We start from the raw sequence: 12,496 nt of genomic DNA on the forward strand, positions 1-12,496 counted from the left end.
GTGCAGCCCCACGTGTACCTCAGCCCAGGGGCTGTTGCCATGGTGATGGCGTTGTGCGAAGCACGCCCCCGCCCCAGCATGAAGTCCCGCCCCATCGCTGAGTTCTCGCGAGAGTTGACGGCGAGGCGGGCGCGGAGCTGGGGCGAGCGCTAGAGCAGCCGCCGGCGATTCCTTTACCTCAGCCCGGCCCCGGCCGCGGCCCCCCTCGCCATGAGCTTCCTCTTGTGAGTGCTTGGGCCCCGGGGAGGGGCTTGGAGGGGGACTGAGGGGCTTTCAGGGGGAGAAGGGGCTTTGGGGAGGTGCTGCGTGAGAGGTTTTGGTGGGGAAGGCCTCTGCAGAGGGACGTTGTGAAGGGATCTGGGGGGTTGTGAGGGGATTTGGAGGGGGGGTGAGGAGAGAGCTTCCTGACTTGGTTTGTGAGTGATATTGGAGGGGGAAGCGCCTGGGGGGGTGTTGAGGGTTAGGTCTGTGAGGGGGAGGAAGGGGTTTGGGGAGGCTCTGAGGGGTTCATGGGCAGGGGGTATGGGGGGGTCCTGAGGGAAGTCCTTAAGGAAGGTTTTTGAGGGGTGAAGGCCCCAGCGGTGCCCAGAAGCTGAGGAAGGCCTCTTCATCAGAGACTGTAGCGATAGGACAAGGGGTGATGGGTTTAAACTGAAACAGGGGAAGTTCAGGTTAGATATAAGGAAGAAGTTCTTCCCTGTGAGGGTGCTGAGGCGCTGGCACAGGGTGCCCAGAGAAGCTGTTGGCTGCCCCATCCCTGGCAGTGTTCAAGGCCAGGTTGGACACAGGGGCTTGGAGTAACCTGCTCTAGTGGAAGGTGTCCCTGCCCATGGCAGGGGGTTGGAGCTAGATGAGCTTTAAGGCACTTTCCAGCCCAAAGTAGTCTGTGATTTTATGATTTTAAGGTTTTGTAATGAGGCACAGGAGGGCTCTTAAGGGAGGTTTTAGGTGGAAGCCTTGGGTGGCTTTGGGCAGAGGTCCTGGGGGCTCGTGAGGGGCTTGAGGAGGGCTTTGGCTTGTGCATAGAGGAGAAAAGCTTTTGGAGAGTCCCTGGGATGTATGAAGCAGGGCCGAAAGAGACTTTGGAAGGAGTGTAGTCCTGTGGAGGATGAGCCCTGGGGGTGTAGTGGTTTGTGGGGAGGAAGATGGGGTAAGCAGAGGTGCCATGCAGGGGAGAGGGTTCCAGGCTGGGATGTGGTGGGATGCTAGCAGTGGGAGCATGGTAACCCTGGAGGGCTGGCACGCCAAGGAGTGCTAGTGTTAGGTGAGTGCCATGGAGGGTGCGGAGGGCTTTGGGGGGTGTTTAAGGGGATAGGGAGCTTTTGGGGGGCTAGTCTTAGAGGGGAGGCTCTGGGGAGGGGTTGTCTTCTGAGGGTTAATCCTTCCCAAGTGGGGAGAATTTAAGAGATTGGTCTTCTAAGGAAATTTGGGGAGGTGCTGAGGGGGTTGGGGTGTCTGCAGGGATGCTCTAGTGTGGGGCTTTGGGTGGGCCTTACTCTGCATCTATGGGCAAAGGATGCTGGCTAGTGTTTGTGTGAGGGGCTGCCCTGATGTGAGGCGGGGTGGCTGCAGGGGGGATGCTGTTCATTTGGCAGCCCTACAGGCATGTGGTGTCCAAAATGCATCTTTAACCAGTTGTAGAGGGTGGTCTCTTGCAGATCTGTGGTGTGAACGTGAAGGCGTGTAAAATGTGAGAGGGCTTCTTGAGGCCTGGTAGGATGTGGGTGAGAACTGGAGGTGTTTTGTGGTTTAAGAAGGAGCTGGGGACCCTCCTCCTAGGGTTTAGGGTTGGTCATGTGCTGGAGCTGCCCTTTGGGCCCCTCCACCTGGGCTCAGCGACATGCTGGGCCTGTGTTTTGGCAGTAGCAGGAGGCAGTGGCTTGGTTTAGGGGTGAGCTGGATCTGAAGGTGTTTTATTTCCACACTGAGTGTTATAAGCAGTGTGTAAAGCAAAGCCAGAACATCACACCAGGAAGCCCCTGGGGCATGTGCAAGCCCAGCACTGTGTGCAGTGGGGGTGGAATGTCCATTTCCCCTGAGCCATCCTGTTTGTGCTGGGAAGCAGAGAGCTGTGGGAGCTGAAAGTTAATGTGTTGTGGTTGAGAGGTATCAAAACTCACTCCGTTTTGTGTGGGGAGAGGCTGTGGTGCAGCTGGTTGGAGGGACTGGGGGTGTTCAGTGAGGTGTTATGCTGAACACTAACAGCCACTGAGCACAGGAAAGGATGATTGTGGTGGTGATTTGCATTTTGGGGCTGGAGTCTATTAAATCACTCTTTTTAGCAAGCTGTTTCCTACAGCACATCTCATATTTGCCACTGTCAAACTGACCCAGTCGGGAGGTTATTCCATTCCCTGTCAGTTTTACATGGGCTTTTATTTCCATGATCCACTGATGCGTGATGAGTCTTTGGGCCTTTGCACACATTTGTCACCTTTAAAAAGGGCAGGTGAAAGAGGGAAGCAGGAGGGTGGCTTCTGTGTGCGCACGTAGGGTCAGGGGGAAGTGGGGAAGGGCTGGTGTCACCCTGGTTTAAAGTTCTGGGTAGCAAAGGCTGATACAGGAAACGTTTCTGGGAAGGGAATGCTGTTAAAGCACTGACTGGAAATGTTTTCTCTCTTGTCAGTGGGAGTCGGTCTTCGAAAACATTTAAACCCAAGAAGAACATCCCTGAAGGCTCCCATCAGTACGAGCTCCTGAAACATGCAGAAGCCACACTGGGGAGTGGTAACCTCAGACAAGCAGTTATGCTGCCGGAGGGCGAGGACCTTAATGAGTGGATTGCAGTTAACAGTAAGTGCTACAAAAAAGAGGGATGCATCCGAGCATGGAGGTGGATGGGAAACACAAAAATCTCTGGCGTTTAGCCTTAGAAGAAGCTTGAAATTCCCTAAATGATGTTCTTCCCCCAGGCATCCTTTGTTTAGGTGACTGAGTTGGAATAAAAGGAAAGGTGAAAAAAGTGAGGTGCAAACGTGCCCCATTGTGGTTTTGGGTTGGGGTTTTCCGAGTTCAGACTTGTCAAGGGGATGAGGTGTGTGAATGGTTATTTTTGTACTGGGCAGCAACCTTTCAGTGTCACTCTTTGGAATGAGGAACTGGTGTTGTCAGCTGTGAAAGCAGTGGCAGCAGATAATCCAGGGGAAGAGTGGAACCATGTTCTCCACTGAACTCTGGGTTTGTGGAGTTTCTTCTTCATTTTCTAACTAAGAACATTGGGGCTGTTCAGCCTGGAGAAGAGAAGCTGCGTGGAGACCTCAGAGCAGCTTCCAGTGCCTGAAGGGGGCTACAAGGATGCTGGAGAGGGACTCTTCATCAGGGACTATAGGGATAGGACAAGGGGTGATGGGTTTAAACTAGAACAGGGGAGATTTAGGTTTGATATAAGGAAGAAATTCTTCCCTGTGAGGGTGCTGAGGCGCTGGCACAGGGTGCCCAGAGAAGCTGTGGCTGCCCCATCCCTGGCAGTGTTCAAGGCCAGGTTGGACACAGGGGCTTGGAGCAACCTGCTCTAGTGGAAGGCATCCCTGCCCATGGCACGGGATTGGAAATATATGAGTTTAAAGTCCCTTCCAACCCAAACCATCCTGTGATTCTATGATTCTAGTTTCATTTTAGTTTTGCTGCGTGCATAGTTTAAAAAGCCAGATGCTACACATTTGGTTTGCTTTTAGCAGTTGCTGTCCCTGGCCTTGAACATTGTTTCTTTGGAGGTTAGAGGAGGAAAGAGTAGTTTTGAGCAATGGAAGACAGACAGTAAGTCAGGCCACAAGTATTCAACCTAAGGAAGATCTCTCCTCTATTATCAAAATCAATCAGGTTTTTGAGGTACTGTAAAGGTGTCTGGAACCTAAAGCAGTTCAAGGTACGTCAGGTTTAGTGGAGCTTTGTGCCACACAAATCAGTTAGTGATGGCAGCCAGAGGGTGAATAATTGACAGAGCAATTCCAATTCCTAGATGGTCCAAATGTCTTGGAAGTCATCAGTGATATGACATCGTACAGAAGGAGGGTGTTTGCTTTTGCTGAGAGTTCTGTGGGCCCATGACAGTGATCCTCAGAGGCTGTGTTGGCTGCAGGAGGGTGATCGGGCACTGCGTCTGCTTTGTGTCACACCTGGAGTAAACTTGATGCGTTTCCTTTCCAGCGGTGGATTTCTTCAACCAAATCAACATGCTGTACGGGACCATCACAGAGTTCTGCACGGAGGCAAGCTGCCCAGTCATGTCTGCAGGACCAAGGTGAGATGCTTCCTGTGGTCTGTGGCTGCAGTTTCTATGCAGGGAAGTGAGTAGGTGCATGGGTCACTCGAGCATGTGCAGAAAGAGGCTAAAAAGAGGATGGGACATATCCAGATCCAGCATTGTGCTCTCCTGGGGTCATTTACCCATACATGAAGCCACGCTGTCTGTTGAGGAGGCTGTGTGTAGCCATCAGTCATCATCTGTCCAGGGGAAGCATGCATGAGGATCTTTTTTATCCCTTGTTGATCAGGTCCCTGCGTTTAGAAGCTGAAAAGATTGGTTTTCGAAATGGTTTGTCTTGAAGAAAATGTGAGACCTGACTTGACTGGAAGAGCCTGGTCTCGCTGTCAAAGACTCAAGTAACCTGTCAGTGCTCACAGAGCTGGTGCTCTGAGAGGCCATAGTGTGGTTTTTCTAAGCACAAGTGATTCTAAAGCCAGGAAGGGGTTATAGAGACAGGTACACATGGCAGGAACCAGCCAGGTGTCTTTTGGGTCTTCCCTATGCTGCATCAAGGATGGTATCGTCTGCCTTGTTGAATCAGCCTGTCACATCCTGCCCTGCTTTTCTACCCACAAGTATCTAGATTGCAAGTTCCTGTTTCTATACTGGGGGATGTTTCCTGTAACAGTTTCCTGTTTAAATGGCTCTGTCTGTTTTTAGTTGTTGCTGGTCAAGAGGCAACAGACAAAGCATGGACGGGGGGAGGTTCCCTGCTTTTGAGGGATTTTGCAGAAGATCTCAGAGAAAGTGGGTTGTGCCACAGTCAACATCAGCCCTGGTTTGGAGGAGCCATGGGATCAATAACCATGTATGTTGATTTGAGCTGGTGGCTTCCAAAAGCCTTTGGCTAACGTGCACCCCTGGGGAGGGTCTCTTGGAGAGTTCATCCACCTCATGTGAAGGGAGAAGGAGCACCAAATTCCTGGAGGCTGTCTGAAAGCCATCAGTGAATTAATTTGAATGGTGGGCAACAGCCCTGATGCTTCCTCTTCGGCCAGTTTTTGTCTTGTTTTAAGGAAATGTTGATGGAGGAGGTTGCCACAAAGTAGACATTCACTTTTGAGGGTTAAACCCCAGAGGATGGCCACAATAGGGGTGTTAACTCCACTCTGTTGTGTTGTGCTTGAGAAACTCAAAGTGCTGCTCTTGTTGCTTCTGAGGAGTACAAGTATTGTTGTGTTGCTCCTTACTGGGATAAGGAGGAAGCTGCAGTGCCTAAAAACGCAGTTTTATTTCTCCTTGAGCAGAGAATTCATTTTCCTTCCCTCTCCCCACAGGTATGAGTACCACTGGGCAGATGGCACCAATATCAAGAAGCCCATCAAGTGCTCGGCCCCGAAGTACATCGATTACTTGATGACCTGGGTGCAGGACCAGCTGGATGATGAAACTCTCTTCCCCTCCAAGATAGGTAAGTGTGGCCTCACTGCTGCAATGTCTGGCTTTGGTTCTCCTGACCAAACTGAAGGACTCGTCTGTGCTCCTTGGAGACACTGAGGTGCTGGAGTGGGTCCAGAGAAGGGCAACGGAGCTGGTGTAGGGTCTGGAGCACAAGTGTGATGAGGAACAGCTGAGGGACCGGGGGGGGTTTAGTCTGGAGAAGAGAAGGCTCAGGGGGGACCTTCTCTCTACAACTGCCTGACAGGAGGATGGAGCCAGGAGGGGGCTGGTCTCTGCTCCCAAGTAACAAGTGATGGGACAAGAGGAAATGGTCTTGAGCTGTGCCAGGGGAGGTTTAGATGGAGATTAGGAACAATTTCCTCCCCAAAGGGTGCTCAGGCATTGGAACAGGCTGCCCAGGGCAGGGCTGGAGTCACTGTCCCTGCAAGTGTTCACACACCATGTAGCCGAGGCCCTCAGTGCCATGGGTTAGTGGTGGCCTTGGCAGTGCTGGGGAACGGTTGGACTTGATCTTAAAGCTCTTTTCCAACCTGGTTGATTCCATGATTCAGGGGTGCCTTTTCCCAAGAACTTCATGTCGGTGGCCAAGACGATCCTGAAGCGGCTGTTCCGTGTGTATGCCCACATCTACCACCAGCACTTCGACTCCGTCATGCGGCTGCAGGAGGAGGCCCACCTCAACACCTCCTTCAAGCACTTTATCTTCTTTGTGCAGGTGAGTTGTGAAACAGTGAAACCTCTGGGATTTGTCATTCCCCATTTGCTTTTAAGGGGAGTTGGATTTCAACACCTCTTCGCTCTTCAAAGATCTGTGGTGTACACTGGACGAGCCACTTGGCTCCCACCCTCTGTGCCATGTGAACCATGCAGCTACAGCAATGTAGGTCTGTGGGTTTTATTTTTGGGGTATTTTTGCAGGAAGTGTGGTCAAGTTGGCTGCTAATGCTTGAATTTCTCTCTCAGGTTTTAGTTGTCAGCCTGCAGCAAAAGCAGCCAGGCTCAGAGGAGAACTTGGTGGATTTTTAGCTCCAAGAATCAACTTAGAAATGGTGGGGGCACCTTTTTTCTTGCCAGTATTTCAACAACCTGTTCCATATGACTGCATGTGTGACTTGTGCTGAGCAGCTTGGTGACAGCAGAAAATGTTCTGTTGCCCTGAAATGCCTGAATTTCTCTGCAGAGAAATGAGAGGCTGGTTTGATGGTTCTCCTGGGCACTGGCACACACCGCCACAGCAACTTTCCAGCACACATACTGGGGTGTGTTTTCCAGCAGCGCTTTGAGTGATGCCTTTAGTTTTTGTGTTGCTTTTCCCCTGCCAGGAATTCAACTTGATTGACAGGCGGGAGCTGGCTCCTCTGCAGGAACTGATTGAGAAGCTGGGCTCCAAGGACAGATAGACTTTCCCAGGGAGGGCTCTTTTTGGCTGCTCCTTTCTGCTTTATACTCCAGTCACTTCCACGCTTCTGCTGTGCAGCCCCAGCCTCTGCAGCCCACTTGGTTCTCCAGGCAGTGTGTGCTCAAGCCCAGCAAGGACTGTGCTCTGGTTGAAGATGGGACCTGGACTCAAGAGCAGGTTTGGTTCCCCACAGGCATGGGGTGAAGCTCCAAGTGCTGCTCAGCTGCTTTCTCCTCCCAGAGGTAAAGTTTTCCTCTGTGCCTAAGCCCGGAGTGGCTCAGCTTATTTTTGGAAGTGCTTATTTTTGCAGAAGAGGTGTACTTTGGCCCAGAGCCTTCACCTCCCCTTTGGCAGCAGCATTGGGGGGGAGGAAGAGAAGTGCCTGGCCCTGGGCTGAAGGTGTTCACACAGTGGGGGGCTGAGGGAGGGACCCCACAGTGTGGCAAGGCAATAATAAAGTTTCTCCTTCCTGCTCTTCTTTCAGAGGAAGAGGGGGTGCCTCCTCTTCTTCCTTCTTTCCCTTGAACCCCCCAGCCCCCATGCACAGGTGCCTTGACTGAAAACACAGCCCATGGGGATGTTTGGAAGGAGGCAGGACAAAACAGCACAGGGAATGTCTGGAAGGAGGCAGCACCTTTATTGCTCAGGGTTTGGGGGTGGAGGTGAAGATGCGCAGTCCGTGCATGCTCTTGATCTCCTCACTTAGTGCCTGCAATGACACAAGCACCACGCTGAGGGGGAGCAGCAGCTCTGAGTGTGGAGTGCTTGTGCACAGTGCAAGGGGAGAGTATTACACTACTATTAGAATGCTCTGTGTGTGCACACTGCCCAAGTACTCTCTGGTGTATGCGAGTACAAGCACTGCACGCCAGGTACACCACTGCTGCTCTTACTATGCTACACAGCAACCAGGTGCTCCACAGTCTGTTATAGGCACTGTGCACAGCCCTTTACTTAACACCAACACTTGTGTACACACACTTCAGAGCCCCACAACATGCTGTGAGCAGTGGGCCCAGGCGTAAGGGTTACACACAGTGTAGCACCCTCACTTAAGGGGGTTACACACAGTGCAGCACTATTATTTAAGGACTGTGGTGGTTATTGATGTCTAAAGAAAGGAAGAGCTGCAAAGTCCTACACACAGTATGTTATGTGTTGTGCACTCACAATGAGTAGTAACCTCACACCACAACACTAACAAGGACATGCTGTGCACACGAGTGCCCCACCACCTATTTGTGAGGGGAAAAAAGGAAGGACTCTTATTTGTGTCACTGTTTGTGACACTCACACAGCACTTTTGCACATTCGTGTGCCCAGGTGTATGCACACACACTGGTGCAGCTGTGAGGGAAGGGCTACACTGGGTGTTACTGGGGGGAGGTAAATAAAGGGGCTCCACTCTGGACACTCAGTGCCTCCAGGCATGGCCCCTCAGCCTCACACTGTCCGTGCTCTACCTGTAACACCTGGAGTTGGGCACTTAAGTGTGCTCCAGTGCACAGCCACACGTGCTCTGCACACAGCTACACTGGGAAGGAAGGGGAAAAAGGGCTACACTTACTGGGGGGGGAAAAGGAAGGGTGATGCTGTACGACACCATCAGGCACAGCATGTCACAGGCAGCACTGTGTATGTGTGTGCACAGTGCTTTAGTGCAGCACTGACTGCGTGCACACACATACACACAGTGCCCTGCTACAGGCAGAGCATCTTCTGCAAGTGCTGCACACACACTGGCAGAGACACGCTGGTTTTTACTGGGAGGGCACACAGCAGTTGTGCTGTGCACATGTAATCAGTGGTGCTGAACCAAAGCACTGTTGTGCCTGACTACAGGCAGCGCATTAGCAGTAAGGTAAGTGCCCCACACACACTAAATGCCCAGCTGCAGTGCAGTGCACACTCACTATTGCACACTCACACCCCCAAATGCTCCTCACCTCGTTCACCATCTGGTGCTGCTGCACTGTTCGCTTCTCTCTGAACTCCTCCGACTCAATGTGAATCTCATACATGGCACCGCAGCCTCCTGCAACCACAGAACAGCAGCAAATGAGGGTCCTTTGTGCCCTCCCTCCATGTCCCTGCTCCTTTTGAGGCGTCCCCCACAAGCACGCAGGTGGTTCGGAGGGGCTGGGGAGGGGAACGAAGCGCTTTGGCTGTACCTGAGATGTCCACGACGCGGATGGCGGCGGCGCGGGGGAACTTCTCCCGCAGGACACGGCTCACTCGCGCTTCCCCGTCCGTCTGCGAGGTGAAGCTGCGCCAGGAGCTGCCTCGCAGCAGGAGCTGGGGGGAGACATCCCTGAGAAACACCTTTGGGGGGGACTGAGAGGGAAGAACACCGGAGGAAGGGGGGAACAGCGGGTGGGGGAAGAGGAAGGCCATGCGCATCAGAGGGAGACTACCTTCGGTATAAAGGGAAGGGGGAAAGAAGAGGATGGAGAGGAGGAAGGCGCTTTCACCGACGCCGTTATCGGGGACACGCACCGCGAGGAGGCACCGACCGGGACCGGTAGAAGGGGAGGACAAAACGGGAGACGGACCCGAAACACTGGGAGTGGGCTCGGACAGACGGACAGGAATACACAGACACAAGACCCGCAGAGGACACAGGGAGACACTCACCGGACCCCGAACCCACAGCCCCGCCGCGGCGGCCATACTGGGCCGGACGCAGGGTCACATCCCGGGCTCACCGGGCACCAGCCAATCAGGCAGCAGGGGAGGGGTTGGGGACAGCGCTGCACCGCCGCGACCCCTATCGGCTCGGAGGACCTTGGCGGGGACGTCGCTGCTCTGGGCAGTTGTGTCCGGCCTCTCCGGTGCCCGCTCTCGGGCGCCCTGGAGCACTGTGGGAGCAGGGAGGTGCTGCGGGAACATCCCAGCATCCCAGGCTGTCCAGGGCACAGGGTAGTCCTGTTGTATTGGAATAGGGGAGAGCAAGGTGCATGTTCCGTGTCCCATAAGTAAGAGTCTCTGTGAGCAAGGGGCTCAGGCGGGTGATTTTTAGTATTGTCATGAACCATGAACCAAGTTCCTGTAGGAACACTGTTGTCTTCTGTTTGGTGCTCTTGTCAAAATCACACCCACCTTCCTTCTCTCTCTGAACTTAGTTGTTACTCTTCCTCTTACCCACTGGTCAGACTTATACCTCTTCTCGAGTTCTGGGAGCCTGAAGGAATTCCTGCTCCATGGAATTCTAAACTCCAGTTCTACAAAACCACCACTTCACCATTGCCTCAGTGTTGCACGTGGTTATTCCCTGCCCAGCCGTGGTCAGTCAGTAAAGCATCTTGAGAAACAGAGTGAGGAATTAAGGCAGGAATGAATACACCCCTCAAACCCGCTCCAGATGGATTTCCAGCAGGAAACTAACCCTCACCCTCACCCCAACCAGACCTAACCCTAACCCTGCAGAGCCACAAGAGCTGTTGCTGCTGGAAATCCATCTGGAGTGGGATTTGGGCCCCTGCCCTGCCTGCCCAGACTGGATCCTGTAAGGCAGGATCTTTAGAGATGAGCTTAGAAGTGTCCAGGACTCACCTTACACCTCTGCTGCAGCCTCCCTGCAGTCCTATGGCTGCACCGTGGTGTAGCGCCACATCTGGGCGTGCTGAAGTGAAATGCCAAAGGTCTTGGGTGTCTCGGATCAAACTCCTCTGCCATTCTGCACTCACACTGCGTCTTACATCCCAAGCTGTGCTGCTGAGCCTGCCTGAGCTCCTGTACTTGGGTTCTAGAAGTGATGCTTCCCTCGTTTCTCTCCCCCAAGAACGGGCCCTGCCCCACAGACACCAGCAAAGTCACCCCAGGCCCATTTTCCTCCTGCCTGACTCTAACTCAATCTCCAGTTACTGCTTTGTCATTGGCTACTGGATTACTTTAAATGGGTCTTTCTGGTTTCAGCTGATGTGGATTGATGTGGAAGGCAGTAGCAAGCCAAGTAGAAAATGTTCAGTTCATAGTCTGTGCCTATCATTTGCCCATTCTAATGAGAACACAAAGGAGTGAACTTCCCATACAGTCAGATTTGATGCCACAGATGCCAAAGACCACGGTGTGTGGGGTGACTCTTGGCACCCACAGATGCTTCTCACCACTTGCCCTCCCTGTGTGTCACTGCTGAGAAGACACTTTGAGATGCTGTTTCTGCTCCCCCTTTGCTCCAAGGGTACCGAGGGCCTGGCTGGGAAGGCAGCCCTGGAGATGTCAGTGGAGGTATCAGAGCTGCTCAGTTCCAGCTGCAGGGTTGCAGGGTGCCCAGCAGGTCCCCATCACCCTGATGGCCTAACCTGGAACCTCCCCAGCCACACACCCATCCCCATTGGCCCCAGCTCTGTATTTAAGCTCAGTTCAGGGGCTGCTTTTCCCTTTTTTGGGAGCTGTGTTATATGTCTTTTATTTTCCCATTAGTTTTTCTATTTTATTGCTGTATTTATTTTCTGTCTTTATCGTGATGGTGTTATTGGGCTGCCTTTGACTCCTGTTTAAGTACTGTGGTGTTGTGTGTACGAGGAGAATCTCTGCTGTCCTTAGGTTTAGGTTTGTTTGCCTTCTGGTTTCATTGTCTTTTGCCTGCATTGCCTGAGCTGGTACCAGTATGTGACTTGTTGGGGTTTTTGCTTCTGTTGACTGATAAAAGAAGGCTGGAGCATGTTCTTTTCAAAGCATGCTTCTTAACTTGTGCCCTGTTGAGCACACCTAGAAATGCTCAGTCTGCTCACAGCACAATGGTAGAGCTTCTTGTTATCTGATCTCTGGCAAGCTGCTTGTTGTCTTTTTAAGCCTAGTTCAGATGAAAGGGGCTCTTCTGGTGACCTATACCTACGGAGGGGGACCATAGGGGATCTCTGGAGATTATGGACACTCTTTCCAGTTCAAGTCAGAGCCCTGGTGCTTTTGTTCTTGCTCTGGATGTGGAGATGTAAGGAAGGTCTGGAGCACTCACTGTCATTCCTGAGATTCCTTTCCTCTATCTTTAATCTATATGAGGAGGGAAAAAGCTTGCAGTGATAATGGTGGGATGACTATTACCAGGTCTGCTATGGGGTCTGCATTCTGGGGAGGCAGGAACAGGAAAGGCAAAACTGTCATTCCAGGTACAAAGGCCACCTAGTTTAACCTGGGCCATACAGACTGTTCTTTCATCCCCTGGCTCCTGCCATGGAATTCTAGGCAGCAAAGCATTAGTGGATGTCCATGTTGGTGACACTGTTCTGGAGCTCACCATATGTAGGTGATGCCCAGCACAAGGTGGTCTGTCCTTTACAGATAGCACCAGGCTACTCTGCGGCCTCTGCACTTTCCCACTTCATCTGGAAACTACAATTCACTTTATTGATTTATTTCTCAGCTTTCTTGTAAGAGGTTCCTGCTCTCCTGTTTCCCCTCAGGCTTTGCTATTATGTGGAATTTGATTTCCTCCTTACCTGCTGCTGGGA

The 12,496-nt window shown here is 52.4% G+C and overlaps 2 protein-coding genes across 2 annotated transcripts; one reads left to right on the forward strand and one right to left on the reverse strand.

Annotated features, from left to right (window-relative positions):
* The first annotated feature begins 104 nt into the window (after positions 1–104).
* Positions 105–7,535, forward strand: MOB1A (MOB kinase activator 1A). The gene is made up of 6 exons (XM_030510105.1): positions 105–224; positions 2,627–2,793; positions 4,147–4,240; positions 5,524–5,657; positions 6,199–6,362; positions 6,970–7,535. The coding sequence occupies exons 1-6, from the start codon at positions 211–213 to the stop codon at positions 7,045–7,047; spliced, it is 651 nt and encodes a 216-aa protein (XP_030365965.1). The 5' UTR covers positions 105–210; the 3' UTR covers positions 7,048–7,535.
* Positions 7,536–7,660: 125 nt separating this feature from the next.
* Positions 7,661–9,827, reverse strand: BOLA3 (bolA family member 3). The gene is made up of 4 exons (XM_030510106.1): positions 9,681–9,827; positions 9,218–9,341; positions 8,993–9,081; positions 7,661–7,755 (listed from the first exon to the last, which is right to left on the reverse strand). Exons 1-4 carry the CDS (start codon positions 9,714–9,716, stop codon positions 7,690–7,692), a joined length of 315 nt encoding a protein of 104 aa, XP_030365966.1. The 5' UTR covers positions 9,717–9,827; the 3' UTR covers positions 7,661–7,689.
* Positions 9,828–12,496: the final 2,669 nt, after the last annotated feature.

This window comes from Strigops habroptila, chromosome 21, assembly GCF_004027225.2.
Source record: "Strigops habroptila isolate Jane chromosome 21, bStrHab1.2.pri, whole genome shotgun sequence".
Classification (NCBI taxonomy): domain Eukaryota; kingdom Metazoa; phylum Chordata; class Aves; order Psittaciformes; family Psittacidae; genus Strigops; species Strigops habroptila.

Coding starts and splice junctions, on each gene's coding strand:
- MOB1A (XM_030510105.1), top strand. Junction 2,794..4,146: donor TGAGTGGATTGCAGTTAACA/GTAAGTGCTACA, acceptor TTTCCTTTCCAG/CGGTGGATTTCTTCAACCAA. Junction 6,363..6,969: donor ACTTTATCTTCTTTGTGCAG/GTGAGTTGTGAA, acceptor TTCCCCTGCCAG/GAATTCAACTTGATTGACAG.
- BOLA3 (XM_030510106.1), bottom strand. CDS start 9,716: ATGGCCGCCGCGGCGGGGCTGTGGGTTCGGGGTCCG. Junction 9,082..9,217: donor CCGCGTCGTGGACATCTCAG/GTACAGCCAAAG, acceptor CTGTGGTTGCAG/GAGGCTGCGGTGCCATGTAT. Junction 7,756..8,992: donor AGCACCAGATGGTGAACGAG/GTGAGGAGCATT, acceptor GTGTCATTGCAG/GCACTAAGTGAGGAGATCAA.